The sequence below is a fragment of the Euleptes europaea genome, chromosome 1 (assembly GCF_029931775.1).
Source record: "Euleptes europaea isolate rEulEur1 chromosome 1, rEulEur1.hap1, whole genome shotgun sequence".
NCBI lineage: Eukaryota > Metazoa > Chordata > Lepidosauria > Squamata > Sphaerodactylidae > Euleptes > Euleptes europaea.
In genome coordinates this window covers 15689955-15712239 of record NC_079312.1, presented here as the reverse complement: position 1 = coordinate 15712239, position 22285 = coordinate 15689955, and the positions used below count along the sequence as shown (strand labels likewise).

At 48.3% G+C, this 22285-nt stretch overlaps 1 protein-coding gene across 1 annotated transcript in view; it reads left to right on the top strand.

The window, feature by feature from the left end:
- Positions 1-12110, top strand: part of LOC130493960 (tripartite motif-containing protein 10-like) — a 36024-nt gene extending 23914 nt beyond the window's left edge. Inside the window, exons 7-8 of the mRNA XM_056867592.1 lie at positions 5939-5971; positions 11593-12110. Coding sequence (XP_056723570.1) covers positions 5939-5971; positions 11593-12110 — 551 coding nt within the window. The remainder of the gene's footprint in view (positions 1-5938; positions 5972-11592) is intronic.
- The last annotated feature ends 10175 nt before the right edge of the window (positions 12111-22285 follow it).

Sequence of the window (22285 nt, the reverse complement as noted above, 5' to 3'; positions counted from 1 at the left end):
CAGAGTGGCTCCTGGTATTGCTTTATGCACAATCCGAGGAGTTCAGTCTCCTGCTTAACTGGACCTGACTTCAGCAGATGCCCATCAATGGTCTCCACCATGGAGACCTCCGCCTTGGCCCGCATTGGAACCTGATGTTGACGGGCGAAGCCCAGGTCCATAAAACAGCGCGTTGCTCCGGAATCAATCATGGCGAAGGTTGCTAGTCGTCGTTGGTCAGGCAGACATAGCTCAATGGGGAGGAGGAGTGGCCCCTCTCCAGAGTCAAGGGCCCCATTTGAAGTCATGGTTTGCCCCAGCCCTGTTGGGCTTCTATGAGCCGGGGCTGCCTGTTTACCGGGCCCTAGCAACATGGGATCCCCTTTTCCCTTCTCCCTTGGTGCAGGTGGGCCTGGCTCGGGAACTGGTGCAAGCCGATGGGGGGACTCATATCTCGGTGACCTCCCAGCCCTGGCCTGTCTTCGGGCTTCCAGCCGATGGCCTATGCGCTGACACAGCACTATCAGATCCCGAAGAGCTGCCGGTCACTCCGTACGGGCCAGCTCATCCAGGATCTCATCCGAGAGCCCTTCCACAAACTGATCCACCAGGGCAACCTCATTCCACGCCAGATCCTGGGCCAGGAGTTGGAACTCCGTGGCATAAGTAGCTACAGTGCCCCGCCCCTGCCGCAGGCGACGGATTTGTCTATTGGCATTCTCTTCCTTGACTGGATTCCCAAATGCCCTCTGGAGCTCTTCCTGAAATCCATCCCAATCCTGAAGCAGAGGGGACTGCCTAAGGAGGAGTGGTGTAGACCATTTTGCTGCCGGTCCTTTAAGCAGGCTCAGCACGAACCCCACTTTAGTACTGGCATCTGGAAAATCTCCTGGCCGGAGCCGAATGTACAGTTGGCACTGAGCCAGAAACAGGGGAAACTCTTCCACATTCCCAGCAAATTTCTCTGGTAAAGAGACCGGACATTTAGGTGGTCTGGCTGGGAAAGCAGGAGGTGGGAGCTGCTGCTGCAGCAGCTGCTGTTGAAGCAAGGTCACCACTTGTGTAAGTTGGGTAACCTGCCCCTGCAGGGCCTGCATTTGGTTAGCAAATGCAGCTGCAGCCTCTCCCTCCATTTGCAGCCAGTAAGTTGGGTGGGAACAACGTGTTGCGTACAGGCAGGGACCAGGCAGAGGTGCTTGGCTTCTGACTCCACTCCCAGCAATGGAGAGTACTGGGGGGAGCAGAACCTGTCGCGGTTTACTCTTCCCGGTAGTGTGGGTGGACTGAGTGTGTAACCAAGGCAGCACTCTAAACAAGGAACAGGTCTACTCACCAGAACGAGCTCCTTTGAATCAAGGACTAGGCTCGGTCCTCCCAGGTTCTGCAGGGATACCAGAAGGGCAGGAGCTGGTTGCTGGCACCTAAGCGAGATAATACTGAGCACAGAGATCTCAGCACGAGCCGCAGCGCTTGCAGCAATTAACAAAGTTGTTCCCACACTGACTGACTGGCCAGCCTAAGATTTATGGCTGTTCCTCCTAACTCCCTTCCCGGACCAGCTGTTCTGCATCACTTGCTGGTGTTGACTCCTGCAAACACCTACGACCAATTGCCTGCAATCTCGCGCTGCGACGCCTCTCCTGCAAACTGAGCCGAACCTTTGATCTTTGACGGCTAACTGGGCTGGGCGAGTCTGGAGGTGATAACCTTCTCTGTTCCTCTGCTCCTTCCCAATATGAACCACCTTCTTCTGCATCTGCCGTCTTTGCTGGTTCAGACCTATGGTCCAGTCGCCCTGGTAAGACTTCCACTGGTGCATCACCCTGCTCTGCCACTCCTTCCTCCTCTTCTTCCGAGGAGAGTTCAGGCTGACTCATGACAGTAACAAATGCACACACTCTGGATGAGGATTTTTGTTTAAAGTTCCCACTGTGCTTGTGGCTTCCCTAGCCCCTCTGCGCACAACATAAACATCCTGCTTTAAGTGCCCTTGCAACAGCGTGTCTCCTTCTCTGCTTATCTGGCAGGAGTTTCCTTTAAACTGCACAGAAAAACCAGCCCTGGTCAAAGCAGATACCCTTAGCAAATTATTTTCCAGGAGAGGTACACAGAGCACATTCTGGAACGTATTGCTTAATTCTGGAAAGTTTAGGCTGCCCTCATACTGGACCTCTAAACGTTTCCCGTCTGCCAAGCTGACATGCGTTCTAGCAGACTGCTTTGTGTTTGACAGTAAGGAGCTATCTTTAACAAAAATCTTGCTACCCCCGCTATTAACCAGCCATAAATCCTCACCCTTATTAGTCTCTGCCAGCACTACAGCTGTGTGTGTGGCAGACTGGAAATGTTTCTTAGCCGTCTTCTTCTTTAATTAAGGGCAATCCCTTCTGAGGTGCTGAGTGCTGCCACAGGAATAACATTTCCTGACAAAGAGCACACAGTCCTCTCCCTCTTGATTGAAGATGTCACTCCTCCAGTCTGTTCCACGACCCTGCTTCAACAACTTCTGCGCAGTGGACTTCACTCCCACTTACAGGCTGAATCCGTCGCTGGGCTGAGGTCTTCGGCGTTGACTGTAAATTACCTCGCTGCCAGGGGTGAAAATCCGGGTTGTTAAACTCCTGAGCTGAAGTCTCCGAAGATGGACGAGACGCTGCTCTATCCATCATGGGGTGACTCATTCTCAGCTGGGCTGTTGTCCTCTGAATCCGTCCCTCCTGCCGACGCTCCTCGTCTTCCAGGATTTTGCCGGTCACATAATCACACGTAAGCGGCTCCACAGCCATGCATTCCAGAGATGCCACCAGCACATCAAAGCTTGCATCAAAGGAACCCAGCATGATGTATACTTTATCCTCATCTGAGACATTTTTTCCTCTCAACTCTAGCTGCCGAAACAATTCTGCCAGAGTTCTCAAATGCTCAAATGCCCCCCCCCGCCGCCTCCCCCAGGAAGGGGGCTCCTCTCTGCCTGCCCCCCGCCCCCCTGGCGCTGGGCATTGGCAGGTGGTCAGCTTGAAAGGTCCAATGAGAGGAGAAATTCGGGGACCGCCCCATTTGGACTCGGGGAGGGTTTCCCCCCATGCCCCACTGCCGCCCCCCCCACCCCACCCCCGGGTCACCGACGCCCCGCAGTCGCCTTCCCTCAGCTGTCGTCGAGCAGCGGTGGCGGCTGCAGCGCCTCATGAGCGCGGCAAGGGCGAGGCGGTCGCTGGCAGCTGTGGCGCGCTGCTGAGGAGACCTCTCCTCTGCCTTTGGTGGCACTGCCCCCCCTCCGGGCACTCCCGCCGCCCTCCCCTCCTTCCCGGGCCGGCTGGGTGAGGCGGCGGCGGGAGTGCACGGGGCACTCCTTTCCACGAGGGTTGTCGCCAGGCTCCGCCGCTTGGGCCTTGATGGGCCCCGAGCTCCTCAGCCCGCCCTCGGGCGCCAGGCACATGCCGGCCTCCTTGTGAAGGACGCACACTGGGAAAAGTTCTTCGTGACGTGCTTTTGGGCAGGCCGCCGCCCAGGTTTCTGCCCCCCCTCTCCCCACACCAGCAGGTGCCAGAAGGAGAACTATCACGTGGGGGGGAATCAATCATAATCGGCTTTGGAGACCGATTGAAAAGGGCAAAGTCACTGCCACGGCCGCTGCCAAAGCACACTCGCCTGCCCACGGAATGTGCATGAGCCTGCCTGCCCGCCTGCGTGGGGAGTGCTCCGGCTGCCTCCCCCTCCCCTTTGCTTTGCTGCCTCCATGGGATTTACCTCCAGCCAGCCGAGCCAGCCGAGCCAGCTGAAGGAAGCGTGAAAAGGAAGCCCGCTCCTGCCCAGCGTGAGGCGGAGCCTACCTCTCCCCCTTGCAGCAGCAGCCTGGACATCCGGCTGCCGCCTCTCCCTGCCACCTCTGATCCCTCCCCGCCGGAGGGGGAGAGAGAGAGAGAGAGAGGAGGGGAGGCTGGGGGAGGGGGCACCACCTCCCGCTCGCTTGCTGGCTCCTCCCGCCTGGGGCATGCTGGAGCCGGGCGGGAGCCCACTGCCTCTGCCTGGCTGGGTGTGGGGATGCAGAGAGCCGCACTCAAGGGGCCAAAGAGCCGCTTGCGGCTCACGAGCCGCGGTTTGCCGACCACTGTTCTATGCAATAGGTGTACACAATCATTATGAGGATTTATATTAGTCACCTCTACCACATTTTTGGCCTTTGGGGACCCACTATGCACCACATAGGCATTTTGATTTAGTTGCCCTTTTAACAGCACATTGCCCTCCTTGCTGACATTGCATGTTTCATCCTTGAACATTACAGTAAAACCAGCTTTGGCGAGGGCTGACACACTCAATAGATTATTTTCTATTGATTGCACACATAATACATTAGGGAAAGTGTGACCTAGGGCAGGAAAATACAATTCACCCTCACACTCCACCTTAAGTTTCTTGCCATCAGCAAGACTTACATGAGTCCTGGCTGAGTCTTTTTTACTGGCCAAATTACAAGACTTGTTAATGAATACCTGATTGGCACCACTGTCCAATAACCACAAATCAGTGTCTTCTCCCGCTTCTGCCAAAACGACTGATGTGTGCGTAATAAATGGCTTCCTTCTTTGCTTCTCGCTCTGCTGCCTTTTACGACTTCTTTCAGGACAGTCTCTGCAAATATGTTGCGTCGACCCGCAGCCGTAACACCAGCAAACGTTGAACACACACTCCTCCACTTCCTGCTTGAGAATTCGACTCCCTCGGCCATCTGCTTTTGGCACTTGCTTCTGTGTCATCTGTGAAGAATGCAGGGCTGCTCCTTCTCTCGGCTGCTCTCTCAGCTGGGCTGAAGTCATCTCACGCCGGCTCTCCTGGCATTGGGACTCGTCCTCCAGAATCCTCCCGGCCACATATTCCTCCGTGAGCTGTGCTGTAGTAATGCACTCCAATGAGGTGATGAGCACATGGAAACTCTCATCCAGGGACCCGAGCAATATGTAGACTCAGTCTTCCTGAGAGTAGATTTTTCATCGTAGCGCTAATTGCCAAAATAACTCTGCTAGAACTTTGAGGTGCTCGGCAGTTGACATCTGAGACGATTTATGGCATCTATACATCCTCCTTGTTAGCAAAAGGATGGTCCCGGCTGAGGTGCGAAGGTGAACTGCCTTCAACGCCTCCCACGCCGCCTTGGCGCTGTCTTTCCCAGCAACATATATTAGCTGGCTGTCATCCACTGATAGAATGACATTTGCCAGAGCCTTTCAGTCCCGGTCCCTCTCAACTTGGGTAACAGGCACCTGTTCCACAGCATCCCACTGAGACTCATGCTTGAGTTATTGCTCCAACCTCACCAACCAGAAGTGGTAATTCTCTGAGGTCAGCTTTTCCACCGGAATCAGAGACTGAGCCATAACTCCACTCAGACTCTTACTGCTTTAGTATCCTCCTGGACTTCTGGACTCTGCAATGCTACCACCACACTTAGACCTGTGCAGCGTAGCGGACTGGGCCCATAACCCTGTCGCAGGAGCCAGCGGATTAGGCAGAATCCCAGAAATAACCACCAGTAAAGCCAGGCAACATAAAACAGTGCTTGTTTTATATTACAGTGTTCAGACTTACAGCAATCTCCAACACAAATCACATCCACTATTATCTCCCACACCTTGGTTACAGAGATATATACATTTATACATTTTCCAACCACCAGCCACCAATCAGCTAACTGCTGAGTCATTGTTGAAGTCATTGCACCCATTACTCCTCATTGCATTAGCTATGGTCAGAACCTGTTCAGGCTGGTTTTTGGCTGTTTTCTATCTATCAAGATGCTGGAGATCTCGTCCTGAACGGTCAAACTCTAATATACTAGGCTTGCATTTCTTGACACCCTCCCCAAGAGAAAAAGAGACCATATAATTAATGGATGTTTTTGTCACAAGATTGGTATAGGCACAAGGTCTGCTTCTCACTTTTGTTTCTTTTCCTTCCTCAGACACTCTGGATTCTGGACTTCTCCTGCAGAAAGGTATTTTTTTCTTCATACATCATTCAATTATTTCTTAACTTAAAAGCTTCACCTTACAATTGTTCTGCTTAGTGTTTTTCCAGAGATAACATTACTGGACACTCTTGTTTTGTTCCTCAACCTCTCTCCCTCCCTGCCACAGCCAGTTCCTTCTTGTTCTGAGGAGGTCTGTCCTTTTCCTTTCCTTTCCTTTTATCCCTTAGAACACTGGTTCCCAACTGGGGGTCCGCGGACCCCCAGGGGTCCGCGAGAACTAAATTAAGGTCCGTGAAACAAAGTTATAAACCCATAATAAATTAATATTTTCAATTAAAAGTTCTCTATTATAAAAATATATTTTTAAATATTATTCTAAGTTTAATGTTTAACTAACAGTTTTGATTAAAGTTTATTTTCAAATTCTCCGAATTTTTATTTCGAACCTTAGGGTCCCTGCACTGAAAAAAAAAAGTCCTAGTGGTCCCTGGTCAAAAAAAGGTTGGGAACCACTGCCTTAGAAGCTCCTTGATCAATTGATCTTGAGCAGCATATATCTAGTGTTGGAGGGATATAAGGACTGAAACAAATCTTGCCACTGACAATGTAGCCTTGGGGTCCCTGTCGCTTAGTAAAAAAGGCATTATGTCAGTCACAGAGGCATTGGATTTGTATATTAAAAGGGGGGAAATATAGTGTGATCGAAGTTCCTCGTAAAAGCGGCATTCCAAAAGGGCATGGGCTAATGTGTCAATAGAGCCAGAAGAGCAAGGGCAGATCCTGTCTGAGTATGGTATATTCAGAATTCTGCCCTGCATTACCATAGAAGGGTTAGCATTCAATCTAGCCAAGCAAAAAGCTCTACAGAGACGAGGAGTTGTTAGATAATATGTATAGGCAGGCAGACCACGTGGAGGGGGTATTCCGAAGAACTGGGATGAACAGACGCGACGAGCACGAAAAGTAGTGCTGTTATAATCGAGCTCTTTAATGCGCTTTTTAATTTTGGCAAAAGCTTCAGTTTTCCCAAGATCTGATAACATATCCTGCGAGAAGCCCAACAACGCCAGTTTCTCATCTAAGATTTTTTGCCATGAGGATTTGAAAGGGTCATGCTTCAGAGAAGCTAGGAACCCCTCAGTGCTAAAGCACAGTTTAAGGTGTAGTTTAAAGGCGGCCAACCACGCCCTAGCTTCAAGTGACATTTGGCCAAACTCAGAACGAAGAGTAACGCCAGCAACACATCGAGGGGCATTTAGGAGTTTTCGTAAGAACTGAAGCAGTGGACGATCTATAGATTCAAAATATTGTCGAAGGCTTTCACGGTCAGAGTTCATTGGTTCTTGTAGGTTATCCGGGCTGTGTAACCGTGGTCTTGGAATTTTCTTTCCTGACGTTTCGCCAGCAACTGTGGCAGGCATCTTCAGACATCTTCACTGTCCTTCAGTGTTACTACTCTGAAGATGCCTGCCACAGTTGCTGGCGAAACGTCAGGAAAGAAAATTCCAAGACCACGGTTACACAGCCCGGATAACCTACAAGAACCAATGATCTATAGATTCATTGATGACTGTAATCCAGATGGCAACACCAAAGAGGATAATTGGGGTAATTTTCAGGTTAAAAACCTGAATAGCCCCTGGAATATATTTGCCACCTTTGGTGTGAAAAAAATTGACAATAGCACCAACCCCAGGTTTAATTTTGTTGGACACTGCTTTTTGATGGGCATTCCAATTTAGGTTATGGGAAAACAGAATGCCAAGGTAAACAAACTCCTTGACTTGGAGAGGAGGTCTGTCAGGGTGAAAGAGAAGGTGGACTCTTGAGGGGATGAACTGCCTCCTTTCACCTACCTGCCCCCATATTGAAAGGATGGAAGAAGCATTGCTGGGCATCAGCCCTTGAGGGCCTTTCAGAATCCTCCCCATGAGAGGCACAGACTAGATTGGGAATCCCATTTCTCTACGTGGATTTCCCTACCTGCTTTCCAGATTTCCCTCATTTTCAAGGTGCTACAAATTGTGTATTTGAGCCATGTTTTTGTTTCTTTAAAGTTGCCTTTGTGGAATGGCATACATGAACATACATGAAGCTACGCTATACTGAATCAGACCCTCAGTCCATCAAAGTCAGTATTGTCTACTCAGACCGGCAGTGGCTCTCCAGGGTCTCAGGCGGAGGACTTTCACATCACCGATTTGCCTGGTCCCTTTAACTGGAGATGCAGAAGATTGAACCTGGGACCTTCTGCATGCCAAGCAGATGCTCGACCACTGAGCCACGGCCCCTCCGCAAAGATCCCTTTGTCAAATCTGACTCTCAAAAGCTACTAGCCCGGAAATTTTGTTGGTCTTTATAGGGCCACAGGACTCAAGTCTCGCTCCTCAACTGCAGACTAACATGCCTGCCCTCCTGAAACTTATGCCAGCACAACCATAAGGCAATTCTCCAGCACAAGCCTGGCTCAAATTAATGTTAATTACTTGATTAATTAATACTCACATGACACTGGGTGGGAGAGGAGGATTTAGAGTTTCAAAGGCTCAATATCAGTCAACAAATCAAGAGTTTCATATACCTTTTTTCTTAACCTCTGCTCTGCTATTAAATGACCTAAATGGCTTCTGTAAACTTGCATAAACGTGTGTCAATCTTGAGAATCTAATGAGAACTGCAGTTACTCAGGGGATTAAATGCACTCTGAATGTTTCTTGCTATTTCTCCTGCTGTTATACAAATGATGATCACTAATTTTAAAGTGTGCTTTGTCTTTGGAGGGAGCAGACAGAATAATGGACGGGGGCGTGGGGGTGGAGTGAGATGCAAATATTCAGGCTCTGGTTTGATTCTTTCTGGACCTAATAACACAATACGGTTCCTTCAAGGGTGTTGTGAGAACTGAAGTCTAAAGCTGTCAGGCATTGTACACAATGAGCAGGATGATGAACAAAAGAAAGAACTGCAGTCCCTACCAACCTTTGGAAAAGAGATGGGAGCCAGCATGGTGTAGTGGTTAAAAGCGGTGGTTTGTAGCAGTGGACTCTGATCTGGAGAACTGGGTTTGATTCCCACTCCTCCACATGAGCGGCAGACCTCATCGGGTGAACCCAGTTGTTTTCCCCACTCCTACATTCGAAGCCAGCTGGGTGACCTTGGGCTAGTCACAGCTCTCTTAAGAGCTCTCTCAGCCCCACCTACCTCACAGGGGGGAGGGGAGGGGAAGGCAGTATATAAATGCAGAAGACCAGCCTGCCCTGGTGCTTCTGTTCTAGTTGTTCACACATAATTTGTGTTTAATGTTTGGGAAAAGAACTGGAACGACGTGCCTGTCACTCACAAGCCTCCTCTTCAACTTGGTCTTCCGCCTCCCCGTCTGTCACTCGGAGGCACACTTCTGGGCAGGAGGAGGTTGTCTCCTGAGTACATTTTAGAGGAAATTCAGACAGAAGGAAGGCAGATGTTTGCAGGTGGGATGCTGGCTTAGCTCTGTTTTTCTCCCTTCTGTGTAGGGTCCGTTATTGGCTGTTTTAAATTAATACATTTTCAAACAGCATTGATGGTGTATCACAACATATCAGTCCTTTACCAAAGCTTTCAGTAAAGTTGCAGAACTGGTTTTTGGAGAGGTATCTCCTGGATATTAGATGTATGTGCGTGTTCAGGGCAGCAAAGTTTCTTTCAAACCAGTTCTTCCTTACTGAAAAGTTATGTCTGCTTTTAAAAAATGTTATTCTTTGGTGCTGACAAATTTGCAAGCATCCGAATAGTGTTTTCAACGCTCTGCAAAATATATGTGAGGCAAGGAAACCCGTTCTTGATGCTGAAGGACGTTTGTTGCTTGGTTGAGTTCCATAAAATAAGCATTCTTCTGCCAAAGTTGGCTATTGAGGCATCTGTTTTTCCAGCCCAGGGAAGGTCATGCTTGAGGTTTGATAGCTTTGTGATGGTAACTCTAGTGCAGAAAGGCTTCCAATTGGTAATATTGCAGCTCTTTTCAAACTGGCTTAGTTTTTGCAGAGCTGTCAATAAGTTGCTTCCACAGGAGCAGGGAGGGGACAGGAATTCAAATACAAGGATATTCCTGTAATTTCTAGCTTGATCCTGGCCATCTTCTCACAGGTTATTAGCCCTGAGTTTAACCGTTGTGGGAACTGATTCCCCCCTCCTGCTTCATCACCACATTTGTACACCTGCTGGGGTTTCCCAAATTTTCTCTGATCTTTCTTAAACCTGGTTTGCAGGAAAGCCTGGATGGCTATGTGGGTGGGAACATTTAGATTTCCCCACCTATGTGGCAGCCATTTTCCTGACCCTTTCCTTGTGGTGATCATTTACTTCCCTCACCTCTGGGGAGATTTTTAGTTTTTTTTAAATAGGCAATTGTATTATCATTATATAGATATATAACATTTTACCAATACGTGTACCTGGTTCTCTGAATTCCCAGCCTTCATTAAAGAGTAAGTCTCTAGACCTTTCTGTTGTGACAATATACAGGGAAAGGCATCACTAGAATGAGATGGAGGGGGTGGGGGCTGCTGGGTTGGGTCGAAATGTCATTCTTGGGATCCAGGAAAAACTTGTACAGCTGTAGTGGTCCATGCAAACAAGAGCAAAATCAATTCATTATTTATTATTTAAATTGGCACAAAATGTTGTGTAAGCTTTCAAGCACAGCAGAGGTCTTCATCAGGCTGGATGTTGCAACCTTTTAAAAGACAGAAGGGTAGAAGGCAGGTTGTTCAGGCTGTGGAGTGAGGATCTGATCTCGCAGGCATCTTCTGAGAGGTGCAGGCAGGACATCAGCTCCACTTTATTGCTGACATAACGTTACCTTACAGGACATTCCCTGAGAAGCTGCATTCAGTCCAATCTTTGTTCTTTCACTGGAATATAGAAACCACTCCAAGTCCTGCCAAAATGGTCCCAAATGCCAATTGAGAAACGCATCTCCCTGGCAAGCTGAAAGCAATGGGAACCCCCTTCCAGCCTCTGTGTTTTGTTCAGAGTCAATGAAAGACAAATTCAGTGGTATTCCCTGTTTTGAGATGTGTTCAACCCATTCTGTGCCTCTGCTCATTTTTCATGTGATTTGGGTTTGTATGTAAATACTCATGATTTCTTAGGGGGCGGGGAATCCTGTGACTGAAATATCCATGATTCTCTTCTCTCTCGAGGCTCTCTGCTTGGGACAGGATTTGGGAAGAAATGGGTTGGGTTACTGTGGGTTTTTATTGTGGATTTTACCTGCCTTTTCTTGAAGCACACAGGGAAGACTTAGGGTTGCCAGGTCCTTCTTTGCCAATGATGGGAGGTTTGGGGGGTGGGGCCTGAGGAGGGCGGAGTTTGGGGAGGGACTTCAATGCCATAGAGTCCAATTGCCATAGCGGCCATTTTCTCCAGGTGATCTGATCTCTATCGGCTGTAATAGCAGGAGATCTCCAGCTACTGCCTGGAGGTTGGCAACCCAAGGAAGGCTGCTCTGCCTTTTAGCAGGTCAGGAGAAGGCAGGAGAGAGTCTGTGAATCCAGGAGAGGGTTGTGAAGAGGTGGGAGCAGGAGGACGCAGAACAGGCCAGAGGGGGAGAAATCTCCCGGCTGAAAACGCTTCTCTTCTTGTCTCCTCGTTTTTGCCCCCAACAGCATGTGTGACTCTGGATCCAGAGACTGCCCATCCCGAACTCATCCTGTCTGAGGATCGGAAAAGCGTGAGATGGGGAGGAAAAGTTCAAGCTCTGCCCAGCAATCCTGAGAGATTTTCCACATATACTGCTGTGCTGGGCTGTGAGGGATTCACAGCAGGCCGCCATTTCTGGGAAGTCCTTGTGGGAAGTGAGGAAGGATGGAGTTTGGGGGTGGCCAGAAAGTCCGTGAGGAGGAAGGGAGAGTTATCCTTTAGTCCCGAGGAAGGGGTCTGGGCTGTGGGGAAGTGGAAGGGGCATTACAGGGCTTCCATAACAGGCCAAAACCCTCTCCTGTCCCTGACCGGGGAGCCGAAGAGGATCCGAGTCTGCCTGAACTACGCTGGGGGCCGAGTGGCCTTTTTCGACGCTGACCGAGGATCCCTGATCTACGAGTTCTCCGGAGCCTCCTTCTCTGGAGAGACCCTCCTGCCCTTCTTTGGGGTGTGGGGAAAAGCCCACCTCAGACTCTCCTTTTAAGACCCCTCCTCTTCACACCAGGAGCACCAAATGAGGCCTCTCCGGGCTCCCAGACCCCAAACCTGACTGGAGTAAAAAGGGAGACATTTTCCCTCCATTCCCTTTTTAAAATTTGTATCTCATTTCTTAAAGCAACAGTGACACATTTCAGTTCATAAAGAATAACCGGCTTGTTCTCAAAGAGAGCTGTGAATAGTCCGTGTCCCCCCCACCCCCACCCCCACCCCCCTCCCCCTGGTTACTTACTTACACAAAAACTCGCTACTTACACAAAAACTCCAACCACCACCCCCGACAGAAAAGAGGAATAATCAAAACATTAATGGACCGTGCAAGACGGATCTGTGAACCACAGTTTCTCAAGGAAGAAACTAATCATCTAAATCACGCACTGCTAGCAAACGGCTACTCCAAGAATGAAATCAGAAGGGCCATTAAACCAAACAAAAATCAGAAAACTCAAGAAAAATAGTCTCCCATAGGAAAGGTATTCTTGCCATTTATTAAAGGAGTCACTGATAGGATGGAGAAACTTTTGAAAAAACATAACCTACAAACAGTGTTTAAACCCACCAAGAAAATACAACAAATGCTACGATCAGCAAAAGACAAAACAGACCCCCTCACCTCTGCAGGAGTATATCGTATACCTTGCAGCTGTGGAGAAGTTTACATCGGGACCACAAAACGCAGCATACAAACAAGGATAAAAGAACATGAAAGATACTGCAGACTTGGCCAACCTGAGAAATCAGCAGTGGCTGAACATGGACTGACACAAACAGGACACAGGGTCTTATTCCAAGACACTGAAAGACTGGACAATTCTACCAACTATTTTGTCAGATTGCACAGAGAAGCCATTGAAATTCATAAACATCAGCACAACTTTAACAGAAAAGAGGAGAGTTTAAGAATGAATAAGGCTTGGCTTCCTGCCCTGAAAAACCTCCAGACAAAGACAACATTCAACAATAGCCATACAGATTAGCTTTGGATTACACACATTAACAGATCACTTCAGGATACAATGGTTCCATATTAACATACCATACCCTCATTAGCACATTATCTTGATACTTACAGGACAATACTTTTGCAGGACAATACTCAGCTCAAACCCAACCCCTTTCTGACTATATATTACTCTTCCTACACCCTTGACACTGAGAGACACTGTCCTTCAGTGTTACTACTCTGAAGATGCCTGCCACAGTTGCTGGCGAAACGTCAGGAAAGAAAATTCCAAGACCACGGTTACACAGCCCGGATAACCTACAAGAACCAGATCAACATAGTTTAAAAAAAATTAAAATATTTATATCCCCTGCCTACTGCAACAATGTACTTGTTCCCAGATTTATTTTTAAAAGCAACTCTCTAGCCCTTTTTCACTGTGGGTAGCCATGTTAGTCTGTCTGCAGTAGTAAGAAAAGGGCAAGAGTCCAGTAGCACCTTAAAGACTAACAAAAATATTTCCTGGTAGGGTAGAGCTTTTGTGAGCCACATCTACCAGAAAATACTACCAGGTGCTACTGGACTCTTGCCCTTTTTGTTTCAGTTATAAAGAGCAATGTGCAGCCAGTCCCATTCCCCTTCTAATTCTGCAATGAAAACAGCTAGAGAGTTAGTTTAAAAAAAACAGGAAAGAAATCTGTGAACTAGCCATTGTCACTATAGGTCATTCTAATGGAGAGTTATTTTTTAAAATTATGGCTAGGCATCTCAAATGCTGGCAGTGGCCTGATCTTCTTTAGACCATAATTCTTTAGACCCTGATTTCATTTTTTAAAAGTAGTCCTTCTCATGCCAGAGTTATAAGGCTCAATATGCAGCCAATACTGTTCCTCTTATAACTCCACAATGAAAAAAGCAAGAGTGAGTTTTAAAAATCTGTGAACTAGTCATTGCCATAATAGGTCATTGTAATGGTGCGTCAACAATTTTTTAAAAAATTATAGCTAGACAGGTCAAAAGCTGGAATTAGCCTGGTCTTCTCTGGACCTTTGAGAGGTCACTCCCCTATGTTACAGAACAAACCAAACAAACCCACAGAAGACATTTTTGCCTGTCACATTTTTGCCTGTTCAGTCTAGTTTCCTCCCTGACGGGCTCTTTTTGTGAGTGCTGGGAGTTTAATGTACAGCAGTGGTTGTCAACCAGCAGGCTGTGCATCTCGGTTGAGACAGAACTAGTCTAGGAGGGATTTGGGGTTTTCAGAACAATTATTCCTTTTCAATTGCTAATGAAATAATTATTTCTGTTGTTTTCTAAAGCTATAGCAATAAAGGAATATTACTGTAATATTCATGTCCTTATAACCTACCATAAACAAGCAATTGTAATAAACAGAATGCCTGCAAGTGCAAACATATAAATGTCTTTCTCAGAAAAGGTGTTTAAAAAAAAATTCCGTCCTGGTGGGACCCAGGTTCTTTGATAAGAGCCCTTGGTGGGACCGAAGGTAGGAAAAGTTGAGGCTCAGTGATTTACAGGGAAGTATTCAGAGACAGGCAACAGCGTTACCTGCAGGCTGTCCAGGAAAAGCTCTTCCACTGCTGAATGAATAAACTTATGAATAGACTTATTGCTGAGTCACTGACACAGGACAGCAACACCAGGTACTTGGTATTATTATTTTATTTACATTATTTTATGGTTCGCCAGTTTCACTGAGAGTCAAGGCAGATTACAAAGTGTAAAAACCAATGCAATTGACAGGATGAGAATCCTCAGAAGCCATGTAATTAACATTTTGTTTTTGGCATTGGCAACCCCATAGGCTTTCAAGGCAAGGGATGTTCAGAGATGGTTTGCCATTGCCTGCCTCTGGGTCAAGTCCCTGGTACTCTTTCGGAGGTCTCCCATCCAAACATACTTGCCAGGGTCGAGGCTGAGAGTGTGTGACTGACCCAAGGTCACCCAGCAAGTTTCCAGGGCAGAGTGGGGTTCAAATTTGGGTTCCCCTGACCCGAGTCTGACACCTTAACCGTCTCTCCATGTAATCCTAGGTCTGCAGAGTCTATTTAAACAATGCAGAAGAGTGTATTAGGGTGAAGCCCGCCTGTTCACCCACTCCAAGTTCAATATGGGCAGGTCCCTGCTTTGCACTGCTCCTCCTCCTCCAAGGTCAGAAGGGTGGATACCTGCCTGTGTGGAAGGCTTAGATTGTGCACGTGCAACGAAAAGACTGGCTATACCAGAAAAGTAGCAGCTCAAGGGGCCAGGTAATAAACTCAGCCCTTTCTTTGCTGTGCTGCTTTTCTGTCTGCGTGGACTTTTCTTGAAGAGGGGGGAGCTTTCGGAAACGGGACTCACCCTCTCTCACTACTGTCTGGAGTGGTGTAGCCCATCCTGCCCCTTCTTGCAGATCTGGCGTCCGCATCCAGATGCCGGTTTGCAGGGAAAACGTGTGTGCTGCTGCTGCTGTGGGAACCACTCTGGCGTAGACAAGGGCAGAGAGGCGGGGTCGCACCCAAACGATCTGACCTTTTCTTCCCTCTTTTTATTTATTTATTTATTTTTTTAGTCAGCTCTGCGGGGGAAATTGGAGAGTTTCTGCCACTCCCCCCCCCCAGTAAGAGGGGTCCGGGATTTGCACCTGGGTGTTGATTTGGAAATGGGCAGATGATGCACGAGGTTGCTCCCCTCGGCAAACCCGTCCCGCTGCGCCTCTCTGCTTCCTTCCAACTTTCCCAGGGCGATGGTCTGCTGCTTGGGGAAATCTTCCCAGGCTCATTTCGCGGAGAGACCCCCAGATCTCCCCACCCCCAGCCCGGCAGGGAAACCCTCTTGCTAGTCTCAGGGTCCCCGGCTTGTGCAACAGACCATCCTGTGCCACCAGGTGGCCGTGCGTGCCACTGGTTGGATGCCGGCCTCCTTGCCCGCACGGGGGGGGGGTGTTCATCTGGGGCAGCTGCCTGCTGGGGGCTTGGTCGGCTAATTTTTAAGTTGATAATTTTGTACGGCCTGCAAATGATGTTATAAATATCCAAATGGCCCTTGGCAGAAAAAAGGTTCCCCACCCCTGCCGTGGAGTCCAAGCTCTGAAGCAGCCTTTGTCCCCACTTGGGAGCCTTGTGGGGTTGGGGAGAGGGAGGGATTTGTGCACAGTCCAGATACAGTTCCTTCCGGTTTCCTAGCCCCGCTGTCTGCACACTCTGACTCCACAGAAGTATGAGCGGGAGGGAATCGCTCTCCCTGCCTGCTTCTGCCCGGTCTGAAAACCAGCTGGTCAGTGGGCAGCCCGGTTAATTGGTAGGGAATTGCCACCACAACCGGGCAGTTGGGAACCCTATCTGCAGAACAGTTGTAATTTGAGGAGATCTCCAGCGCCCACCTGGAGGCAGTGGCAACCCTATAGCTGAGTAGGAATTTGAACCCAGGCCTCATCAGTTCAAGTCCACCACACTGCACTTCAACACACTGGCTGCCAGTGTTTGCAATCATACTAATGTGTCATCTACGCTTCAGAAAGATCTGGTGATAAAGGGGGCCCATGAGACTTGTGAGGGGGCATCATCCCATCCCCACTTGCCCTGTTGGCCACTGAACAGCCACCCTGTCAATCTAATGTGCCACCATGTCATCCTGCCTGATTCACGTGGTGGTGAGGAGGAAATGGTGGCTCCCCTTCCCTCCCTCCCCTGCCTGCCCTTCCCACTTGCAGTGCCGCTGCCTCCACCTGCCTGGTTTATGGGGCCATGGCATATCCTCCTCCCTACCTGCCCATGATGCCGGGGGTGGGGGGTGGCGCCAGCTGCAACTCTACCACCCACCTGCCAGGCTCACATGGTGGCAAGGGTGGGTGAGGGTGGCAGGCGTGGATCTCTGTAAAGCCCCACCGCCCGCGTCCGTGGGACTCCTGGCAAGGCGGGTGGAGGGGGGTTTAGTTTAGATCCACGCTGCCAGGCTTGCTGTCAGCAGTTTGCTTTTGAATAAGTAGATCCCTATAAGATCCAAATACAATCCTCCTATGATTAACCTATTGTGAAAGCCAACCTGGAAATAACATACTCACATACTCACAAATATTACAAGAAGATATAACAAATATTCAACAAATATTCAAAAGCAAACTGCGGACAGCAACAAGGGATCAATGACTGATGACGCTTTTGGCAAAAATGGGACTTTATACAGTATCCGGAACGACCATCTCAATTGATCTGTGGATTTCTTTTCTCCTTTGGACGTCACCCATCTGATCGTAGTGGTGATCTCCGGCTGCTGATATCCTCCTGCGGAATTTTGGGCATTCTACTGGAATTTTCTTTCATTTCTATATCTCATGGTGGGGGTTGTTGTTTCTTTGTATAATTAAGTGATTTAGATCTCACAGTAAGTTATAGGTTAGGTATGGGAGTTTAATGCACAGACGTGGTTGTCAACCAGCAGGCTGTGCAGCTCTGGTGAGATGCAGAACTTGTCTAGGTGGGATCTGGGGTTTTCAGAACAACTACTGCTTTTCAGTTGCTAATGGAAAATTATTTCTGTTGTGTTCTAAAGCCATAGCAATAAAGCAATATAACTGCAATATTCATGTCCTTAAAACGTACCATAAGCAGTGTAATAAACAGAATGCCTGCAAGTACAGACACAGAAATGTCTTTCTCAGAAAAGATGTTTTAAAAAAATTCCATCCTGGTGGGACCCAGGTTCTTTCATAAGGGTAATTAGTGGGACCGAAGGTAGGAAAGGTTGAGACACACTCAGCTACAGGAAAGTATTCAGAGACAGGCAACGGCCTTACCTGCAGGCTGCCCAGGAAAAGCTCTTCCACTACTGAATGAATAAACTCGTGATTAGACTTATTGCTGAGTCACTGAGGCAGGACAGCAACGCCAGGTACTTAGTGTTATTTTATTTAACGGTCCACCTTTCTCACTGAGACTCAAGGCAGATTACACAGTGGAAACCAATGCAATTGACAGGATGAGGATCGTAACAAGCCATAGAATTTTTTTTTTTTAATTGCCTTTGGCAAACTCACAGGGTTTTCCAGACGAGAGATATTCAGAGGTGGTTTGCCATTTCCTGCCTCTGCATCATGCCCCTGGTATTCCTTGGTGGTCTCTCATCCAAACTCTTGCCAGGCTCAATGTTGAGAGTGTGTGACTGGCCCAAGGTCACCTAGCAAGTTTCCATGGCAGAGTGGGGATTCAAACCTGGGTTTTCCAGATCCCAGTCCAGCACCTTAACCACCACACCATGCCGTCTCTCCATGTAATCCTAGGTTTCTCTGGATAGCGAATTGGGCCAGACTTAAGCCGGAAGAGTTAATTACCGAGTCCCTGGAAGTTCTAGTGTACCATAGGAAGCTCAGGAAAGACTCATCAAAATTCCCTATAAGATTTTGGAAGAGCTCAGGAAAGACTCATCAAAATTCCCTATAAGATTTTGGAAGAGAGTATTATCATCCAGCGCTATTCGTGCGTTAAAGTCACCAGCCATAAGAACTGGAATAGTTGGATGGTTGTTTTTGATGTCATCAAATAGTTCTCCTAGACGGGCCCAGTTTCGTGCAGTGTTACTTGATCTAGCGGGAGGAATATAAACAGAATAAAATAAGCAGGAAAGAAGTCAGGTTTACTCTAGCTGCTAGCACCAACTCATCAGTCAAAAGAAAGTCAGTTGAGCTTATGCTTAAAGAAGTGGAAATAAAGCAAGCTCTAGTAGGCTGATCACGTACCTAACCCTGGCTTCCTCCGAGGGGTCTCTCCTTGATCCTTCATGAAACTGGACACTTGGAGCAGGAAATGGGGTAGCTTCATGCTGGACCCGTCGAAGGATACCTTCAGATCCCTGGCAGTAGGGCGCTTGGGTGGGGGTGCCTCCCTACAGACGGGTGGTTCCGCGGCAGGTAGGGAGCTGGCTCGGGGTTGTTGCGAGGGCTGTCGGAGCTCTCTCACTACCCCCAAAACTGCAGTCAAATCTCTCTGCAGAGTGCTCAGCTTCGCCTGTAGGTCCCGGTTCTGTAGGCTCAATGTCTGGTTCTGTTCCCGGAGCAGGATAGTTTCCTCCGTGGCGATGGTGGCTGGGGTGGTCGGAGCGTGGATAATCAAGGGTCCTTCCAACCATTCTCTAGGCACGATCTCTCGGTTCTGCTCTTTCCCGTCACCGTACCAGGTGGTTAGCGGCCCCCGGTAGAAACCGCCACACGAGTCCGACGCTGCCCGTTCGTTGGCTAGTCCTGCACGAGGGCGGCCCATATTATGCTCTCCATCAATTTACCTGGATCAGATGTTATGCTAACTGGCCTCTAATTTCCTGGGTCCCCCCTGGAGCCCTTTTTATAGATGGGTTTTACATTAGCCATTTCCCAATACTTTGATACTGAGGCTGATCTTAGGGACATTTGAACCAATGCGGGTGGTCCACATCAGACTACTCAGAATGAAAACCCTCTTCCTGACGGCCATCACCACGGTTACACAGCCCGGATAACCTACAAGAACCAAAGCTTCTCTTCTTGTTTCCTTGTTTTTTCCCCAACAGTAAATGTGACTCTGGATCCAGACACGGCCCATCCCCGACTCGTCCTGTCTGAAGATCGGAAAAGCGTGAGATGGGGAGAAAAAGCTCAAACTCTGCCCGACAATCCTGAGAGATTTGACCAATATGGTGCTGTGCTGGACCGTGAGGGATTCACAGCAGGCCACCATTTCTGGGAAGTCCTTGTGGGAAGTGAGGGAGGATGGATTGTGGGGGTGGTCAGAAAGACTGTGAGGAGGAAGGGAGGGGTCCTCATTTGTCCTGATGAAGGGATCTGGACTGTGGGGAAGTGGGGGGGGACACACTACAAGGCTGCCTTAAAAGACCACGACCCTCCCCTGTTCCTGAGGGGGGAATTGAAGAGGATCTGAGTCTGCCTGAACTACGCTGGGGGCCGACTGGCCTTTTTCGACGCTGACCGAGCGGCCCTGATCTACGAGTTCTCCGGAGCCTCCTTCTCTGGAGAGAGCCTCCTGCCCTTGTTTTGGGTGTATCAAAAGGGCTACCTCAAACTCTCTTAAGACTGTCTCTTCACAGCAGGAGCATCGATAAGGCCTCTGCTGGCTCCCAACCACCAAAACTGGGGTAAAATGGAGACATTTCTCGTGCATTTCCCAACATTCACTTTTTCCCCTTTGTTTCTCATTTCTGAAAGCAACAGTAATACATTTCACCTCAGAAAGTGCTCCGAGGAAGCAGGAAGTATTTGAATGCCTGCCTTTTGACACACTGCTTTGTGATTGGTTGTGAGAGAAAGCAGTCGTCTGTGTCCAGTGCTTTGTTATCTGCATGGAGATTTCAGTTGGGCTGAGCTCAGGTTAGAGGGAAGAGTCGAGTTAAGAGAGGGATGGGAAGACCCAGACGTTGCGAGGGTTGTCAGCAAGCTCATGTCTAATGGATGGAAAACACATGCAGAACTCCAAGGAACAACCGAGTCAGACGGGGCGAATGTGGGTCCAAGTTCCCATGCAAAAACAACCTATGTCAGCCTCAGGCTGTTGGGAGGTTTTTCTCCCTCAGAAATCCCATTGGAGTGCCCCTCCTGAAGGGCAAGGAGGATGCTATCAAGGTTGCTATGTTCCTAGCACTTGGGTTTCAGTCATGGTAGATGTGAGGGTTGTACAGATATTATGTTAATGATAAAATTATGTTGATTTGAAAACTGTGCTGTCTTGAATTGTTGGGGGTTTTTTTGGGGGGGGATTTCATAAGTGCCAGATAAGGCACAAGGATGCTTTAATTTGTTGACTTGAACTGTCCCCAGCTCTCCAGTTGTATAAAAAGAAAATCAGGAGGGGGATTTCTGTAACCAGGGTTCTGCTAGGTTAATCTTCTATTAAAATTTCTCTTTTGTCTCTCTGTGTGTTTGTGCCACTCTTCAGATGAGTATAAGCTTCTGAAATGAAGCATTTGTCATGCTGAGTGTGGTGAGAAAATTTTTGTATTGAACATTAATCTATATTGAAAATATTAATCTATAGACAATATTGATTTGGGTTAAGAAAAACCAATTTTATTAATCTGTAGCTTATTAATCTATAACTTAGCAATGTGAAGACCTGACTTTTAGCTGACATCAGCTCTAATTAGGCTCTTGACCCTAAAGGGCACAGGAGCTAGTCACCCAAAGCACATTACGTGCTCCAAATCAAGGCCAAATCAAGGCCGTTCAAGCAGGTGGCAAATTGTCTGCTCACGAAGGGGGAGATTGTTTTTGGTACATCGAGTGATGGACAGGAAAATCAGATATCAGACTTGGACACTGAAAGAATTATTATGGAACAAGATATTTCTAAACAATCTTAGTCATGATTTGTGGAAACTCATTTTCTAAAGAATGTGACAGGGAGGGGTCATTTGAGACCCTCTCCTCACGGTTCAGCCCATATAAGGCTGATCCAGATGCCCAGTCCTTGTCCTTCCACGGAGAGACCACAGACCCTTTGAATGGTTGCCATCTCTGTCTCTCTCTCTCTGGAAGTGACCCAGAGGCCTCTGTATCTGTTTGTCAGTATGTATACGTTTGTTAAGTGCTGTCATATATATTTAGTTAAGTATTGCTTTCTCCTTTGCTTCATATTCTTTTTGTAAGTTCAATAAACCTATATGCTTTACTGCTATGAATGTGTGGTCTGAGACTGTCCTAAGAACATGGTTTGTGGTTTCCTATTACACTCTCTGGGTTTGCTTGGTAAGTAGCAGGCAGAGGAGTCCAAACATTAAAGAGCTCAAGGGAGAGAATTTGCAGAATTCTTGCCACACTGAGCAGCCCATTATGGGCAATACATGGCTGGTGACCAGAAAATTCAGGCTTCTGCTGTAAGTCTCCCCAAGTAGATTTAGAGGAAGAATTGTCATGTGACATTATTGGCTTTGAAGTTTTCACACCTCCCACCGGGGCAAACAAAAGGAACAGAAGGAAGGAGACGTCCGGGTAGGGTGATGTCATTGTGACCTGCTTCTTTCCACGGTCTCTCAGCCTCACTCTTGAGAATGTAAGCAGAGCCCGCTGAGTGAGACTAGTGGTCCATTTAGTCCAGCATCCTGTTCTACACAGTGGCCAAGGAATGCCCCTGGACGGTCAACAAACACGGCACAGAGGCCGAGACGTTCCCCTGCTGCTGCCTCCCGGCAGTGTTATTTAGAGGTTGGCTGCTTCTGGCTATGGAGGCTCACTTCAG